Source organism: Saccostrea cucullata, unplaced genomic scaffold (genome assembly GCF_032062105.1).
Source record: "Saccostrea cucullata isolate Sc308-1 unplaced genomic scaffold, CSIRO_AGI_Scuc_v1 ctg19116, whole genome shotgun sequence".
NCBI classification, from domain to species: domain Eukaryota; kingdom Metazoa; phylum Mollusca; class Bivalvia; order Ostreida; family Ostreidae; genus Saccostrea; species Saccostrea cuccullata.
The window spans coordinates 589-7,352 of NW_026939473.1; the positions used below are offsets into that span (position 1 = coordinate 589).

The 6,764-nt window shown below is 31.7% G+C and overlaps 1 protein-coding gene across 1 annotated transcript; it reads left to right on the forward strand.

The window, feature by feature from the left end:
* The first annotated feature begins 248 nt into the window (after window positions 1-248).
* Window positions 249-1,179, forward strand: LOC134253080 (uncharacterized). Its single transcript, XM_062735596.1, has one exon. The coding sequence runs from the start codon at window positions 694-696 to the stop codon at window positions 1,174-1,176; it is 483 nt and encodes a 160-aa protein (XP_062591580.1). The 5' UTR covers window positions 249-693; the 3' UTR covers window positions 1,177-1,179.
* Window positions 1,180-6,764: the final 5,585 nt, after the last annotated feature.

Consider the following 6,764-nt stretch of genomic DNA (forward strand, 5'->3'; position numbering starts at 1 on the left):
TTTGATGTAATAATGTGACATCATCGGCGGTCCAAAAAATATTTCTAGGTATTTTTTATTAAGAAATTATGTAGAATTAAAATCAAAATGCCATAAGAGCGTGTCTCTTTCATAACTATCAAATATAAACATTGAGAAAGGTTGTACAAATTATTTGGCTTTAAAGATTTGATTATGAAATAAGTTTTAAGGCAGCAAGTGTCAGATGTAGATGTTTTTCTTTATTTCAATGTTTTTTCACGGCAGGTTATCAAGGTGATGCAGGCTCAAGTTTTAAGTGCCGTTGTAAATCGAGTGCACATATCGAGAACAATAAATTATGGACAGAATTATATAACTGATCTCAAATACGCTAATGAAGGAAGAGTGTGCGTTTCTGTTGTAAACACAAAATTAGCCAATCCTTCCTGTGTGTTTAAAGATGATTCTATTCCGTTTCTCTCTACCCATGGTTCCTGTTTGTGTGTATATACAGATGCCAAATTGCATGAGAGTTTCTTGTTTTGGAATATTTGTGAGAGATCATTTATGGAATGCTGCTTGAGAAATCTTAGCATTGTTCCTTTTCCAGGTGATCTATATAACCTTGATGATATCCTCAGTTTTTGGCCTCTGTCAGATAAATCAGCTAGTGGATACACACAAAAGTGGCCAGATGAACTAACTAGTGGATACACACCAAATGGATAAGCGATGTCCAAATCGGGAGCAATTTTGATTTCTCTGTGGAACCATCAAATGCACAAGCGTTTGCTTGGTAAAGTAGTCAAGTTATCAAAATTCGGAAAAAAACATTTTGAAATAGAGTCCGACAAAAATCGTCCCCTTTTTATTTGCCCGACCCACATAGCAGAAAACGGAAATGGAGACATCTGCGTTTCTGATGTGAACGCCGTGGTCGTCACGGACGCAGGGGGATTTCTGAGATTCCGCTACACAGGAGCACAAAGTGACCCTCAGTTTGATCCATACGGCATCTGTTGTGATTCCAAGAATAACATCATTGTAGCAGACATGATGAAAAATAGAATTCACGTGATCAATCAGAACGGCGAGCTACTTCACTACATTCAGTATAAAGACATGCACATGCCACGTGCTCTCTGTATAGACGAGCATGACAATCTGTATGTCGGGGAATGGTTGTCTGAAGAAATCAAAGTCCTCTCACTCTAATGATTTAAAGTTATTTCATTAAAAAAAAGACATGTTTTTAAAACATTTTTTATTTCTATGATTTGATCACGTTGTATTACCTAGAGTTATTATACTCTGAAATCACTTCTTTTCCTGGAGTTTAATTTTTGGTGTTTTTGAAGCATAAATAGACCAACAAATTTATGTTAACCACGAAATGTAAATGTCATATTCATAACTATGCAGCACAGTTAAGGTTACAAAAAGGAGGCGGAGCCTAATTTGTACGGGAAAACTTTACTATGACATCATTCACAATATACGTCATACAACATTTCTTTAAAATACCAAAAAATGAGTTAATCTGCTAATTTAACCAGTAAGAAATCATCAAACTACATAAAAACTTACTACAGCGTGTAGTTTTGTCGTTAGTTAGATCCCACATAACAAGTTATAAAAAAGTCACTGATCGCAATACACTTGTCAATATGACGTCATCTCTTACAACGTGACGTAGTTTGTATGCAGTGAGAGACAGATCAAGTATTATTTTCTCAACAAAATATGTATTTTCTAATTAAATGAAATATTATTTACATATATTCTATGGGCCGATTACTTGAATTTAACGTCTTCTTCACTGTACATTACGTATTTAATTGACACTGCCGTATATTTGTATGCAAGTACATCGGATGGTAATTTTGGGGGTCTTAATAAATCGATCTAGTGCAAGGGCATATACGCTATGGATCAAAGTAATCTTTTACATTTCAACTATAGACCTATTAAGGTATCTGAAAAGTGCTGCGATCCTGATGAAAACTTAAGGACAGATGATACAAACAGATTTTTTTTTTTGAAAAAGATTAAATATCATGTCACAAGTTAAGAAAAGTGGATGGTTCTTAGAATCTTTCCTCCGAAAAACTGGAAAATGAAATAGATTTGGAAAAAATTTTAGTAATATTTCTATGAAAAAACAAATAAAGACAAATCACATTCAGTAAAGGTTTACAGGTGAAAATAAATTTCAGAATATGTTATATAAACCTTAGAAAAATATACTAAGCCAGGTGAATTTTAAGAGGAAGATCGAAATGACAAAAAATTGGCAATATCACATAGGCTGATTTTTAGCATTTAGCTTTTCCTAATAAAATTCACCTGGCTCGGTATGTTTTTGTTAAGTTTATATTACACTTTTAGTGCCAAGATAACATATTCTGAAATTTATTTTCACCTGTAAACCTTTACTGAATGTGATTTGTCTATATTTGTTTTTTCATAGAAATATTACTAATATTTTCCAAGTCTTTTTCGTATTCAAGTTCTTCTCAGAAAAAATTCTAAGAACCATCCACTTTTCTAAACTTGTGACATGATATTTAATCTTTTTCAAAGAAAAAAATTGTTTGTATCATCTGTCCTTAAAAACAATTTAATTATATCAATATTTCATGCCGCTGACCAGCAAAAAATATAGCATTTGTCGTACAAGTATAATTTTAACAATAAAATAGCAGAATTTAGACAGGATCGCAGCACTTTTTAGAAACTACAATGCGTGTTGAAAATATTTATATACAAAACTTGGAAATTTATCTTGGTTATACCCTTGCATTAGAGATATTTATATGTAACATCCATACTTCAAGTCAATGTGCTAAAATCGCGTGACTGCCGCATCACGTGACTAGTCTAGATATAAATTATAGTCGTCCTCGATATGTAGTTATGTATGTTATTATTCATAATTACAATTGTCCGATATAAATACGGTACTAAAAAAAATCGCCATCCCGATTACGAATACCTTTTTAAATACAAAATTTAGTCGATATTTCCATTGCGCACCTTAACTGTGCTGCGTACTAAACAATTCTTCATTCACGAAATTAAATCTCCACGGACCCGTATTATTTCTTCAAACCACGGAAATTAGACCCAACGAAAATATGTTATTTTACAGTATATGTTTCATTTGCTTCATAATTATTTTTTTTTATATAAATCCCGTTGATAAATATGCATTTAAACATGTCAAAGAAGGGCCTGCAAGTGGAATTTTTTTTTTGTTTCAATGAATTGTCTTGTTTTTCTTCTGAGCAATATGATGCTACATTTTACTCACCCATTTCTACAAAAAGGAGAAAGTGGCTTGTAGGAATGAATGAGTGTGAATCATCATTCTGCATTAAGAGAGAACTCTCTATTGTCATGGAATTTTTCACATGCTTTATTTCAATACATATGGAACGGGTATTCCACAAAGTCATGGACTAATCAAATAGGCAATGTATATTAACATGAGCAAATACGTATTCAATCGATGCACTTGTTATAATTACTTACACAGACCAGACGTGATGCATTTATATACATATATGTACATGTAATACGTGTTATTGCTACAATGCGTGCATTTTGCAGTAATATGGGGCCTCTCAACAACTCACTTTTCCAACTCCATTATGTATCTATTTCCATCATTGCTCCCTGAGCTAATCCCAGAGCATTGCACTCGGGTGTTTTAATAACATTGCATCGAATATTCAAATCTAAAGAAATGGGTGCGTCCATATGTATTGATTGTTATTTGATAAGAAGACCTAAACGTTTTATTCAATGATAATTTTCACCACTTCAATGCTCTTCTTTGTTTGAATTCATTTAGACGAAGATAAAGTTAATTTGTGTGTATTTTGCATATAATCTATATTGTGAGCGTATAATTTCTTATCTGTTTATAATGACAATCCTTTGAATGAAATAACGGATGTATTCAACCATTTTTGTTTCTTTGTAGATATGGCAATGAATTTTCACAATCTTATCCTTTTTTGTTTGTTGTTGGGATCACGTAAAATGTTATATTTTTTTACTTTTAAAGAAAAGTTTTATACCTATTTTTTTCAGTTTGTAAGTAGAATAGGGTTATTCATTTCATTTACATTTTATACTTTTTGGAATAAAGTGATTTTTATATCAATGGAATTTTTCTCCTTATTTCCGGATGTCACGTAGGGAAAACAAGTGGAAATAAAAATGTCATTGTGTTATGAAACCTAGTAATACAAATTCATGATGAATTATCAAAACTGTTTTATTGCTTGATGAAGCTAGGTTCAGGTTCCACAGTACAGCTCAACGCACTTTTCAAACGCACATGGGTTTTTGCGCAAATTAAGGTCACATTGTTATAATGCAAAATGGTGTAGGGTGACAACAAAATATATTTTAAAATGATTTATATGTAAATTTTATTTTGATTTCATTATGATAAACATAATTCATATATAATAAATTGGTAGGATTTTTATATGCTACTGGTTGATATATTATAATATTTTTCAAATGGTTTTTTTCATTGATCCTTGTCAAATGCTACCGTCTTTGTATCAGTTCATTTTAAAGCATACTTTGTCTTAATACAGAAAAAGTGCAGTTCATAAACTTTTTTTTCTGTACATTGATATGACACTAAGGTATTTTTCATCTGTTCGACTGCTTTTCATGGTAAAAGATGGCATTGTTTCAGGTTAACTTCCGAAAATCTAGTATCTATCAAAATTTCAAAGTTTCTTACCATAATTGTAAAAGAATTTTCTATTTAATATTTTCAATTTACTATATATGTTGAAAGATAAACAATACTTTATTATCCTTTATTTTCATATGATTTCCATATGCAGTTTTGTCATTATTTGGCGTTGCATGTCGATAAAACCAAGACATGCATGTAAAATATGCAAATTACATAGAAAAATACTCAGCTGTAAGAAGTCAATTTGAACATTTAAACCAAATAGTTCAACTAATTAATTTCTAATACCTATGATAGAATCAAACAATTTATGAACAAATTCCCTTTTAGAACATTGACTTTTAAAACTTAAGAATTTACATGATATATTTAAAATTACAAGTGCTCTGTCTTTCTTGTTCTGAAATCGATATTTTTAAGTTTTATTGCAAGAAAAATGTGAATTTAATTTGTTCGAAAAATCATGTGAGTTTAAAAATGCGTTGGGATGTATATCAAGGCATCAAAAGATTTGACAAGTACTGTGAAATTTTAATTGACAAAAAAATGCAAGTTCTATTCAAGGTAGCCGTAAGAAGATGATATAGGCTGGGCATTATAAAATGTGATATGTTTGCGTCATCAAAGAAAAGATAAAATTCCTCTTCCAAAAAGTATCATTATAAACATGAAAAATGGAATTCCTTTTTTGCTAAGGAAAAAAACTCAATACACTGTACTAAAGTCTTTTTCAGGCCCCTAAAAGATTTTTCTCTCTCTACATTACCACGTAGATCTATGGAATTTATCCGATAGTAAAATGTATTTCCAGAGTTAAAGTGAAATTTTTCTGAACAAAAAAAAAAGTTTTTTCCCTTTAAAGATATACATGTAGCTGAAAAATTGCCGACTAGGTTTTAATCAGTAACGATCAAAATTTGACTCCTCTTACAAGCCATAATTGACGCACAATATAATTTATCATAAGACAGTGATCTTTCCAGACGTAGGGCGCTTGCTAAGACGATTAGATTCCAGCAAGTAAAGTAGCATTTACATAAAACATAGTTTCTGAGGAATTTTACTGGTCAAAATCGAAATGTTACACTGCTATTGCGCTGCATAAATTTGGTTTGAAAATCTAGTGTCCAATCCCTTAACAAATGTGCTTTAAGTCTATCTGAACTTATAATACATGTAGTTCTATGTATTTCCTGTTTATCATTTAATTTCACATTGATTATTTAAAAACAACTTAGCTGCTTTAAATGTTGGTCAAACACCTGCCGTAAAGGCCTTAGAGTGATACGGGAATGTTTTAGGGAGTATTTGATGCATATTTTCTGATCACAGAGAATAAAGGTTTTATCAAAGTGGAGACATACACAAATTTTGGCCTTTTTCACATGAACAACTGGGTGATTAAACGCCTAGTGGTGAAGCAGTTTGTAAATATGGAACCATTTCGGGTTGTCTCTGGAACCATCAAGTATACTAGCGTTCTCTCGGAAAAGTTTCCAAAGTGTCTAGTGAGGGAATTAAAACTTCTTGAATAGAAACAGAAAAAAAATCGTCCTCTTTTCATTTGTCCAACCTCCATAAAAGAAAACGGCAATGGAGACATCTGCTATTTTGCAGTCCATTAACATGATCGTAGAAATGTAAACATGTATTTGACGTGAACGTTGCTATTCATTCAACGATTGGTCAGTTGCTCGTGGTAAGATCCCCTTTACGCATTTATAACAAAAGCCATATAAGGCAAATAAAGGTTTGTCAGTGTAGATGCTAGCGAATCGGTAACTAGTGAGCTCTAATTTTTCCCGAAAAGTATAAGATATATTTTTATTTTAACACCCCCTGCTTTAGCCACCCCTTTTCTGTTGAAAATCATAAAAGTCTTCCAGAAAGGTCTGAAAACATTTATTACAGGGAATGTTTTCAAAAGAAACAGGCTATATCAATATCATGTTCACTGCCAATTTTATTTATAAAATCTGTTCTACCCTATAAACTTTAAATAGATCAACCTAAACCACGTGTCTTAAATTCAAATCACAATGACATTAGCAGGGGAGTGTCTAACGTCGCAAAATTA

Coding starts and splice junctions, on each gene's coding strand:
- LOC134253080 (XM_062735596.1), top strand. CDS start 694: ATGTCCAAATCGGGAGCAATTTTGATTTCTCTGTGGAACCATCAAATG.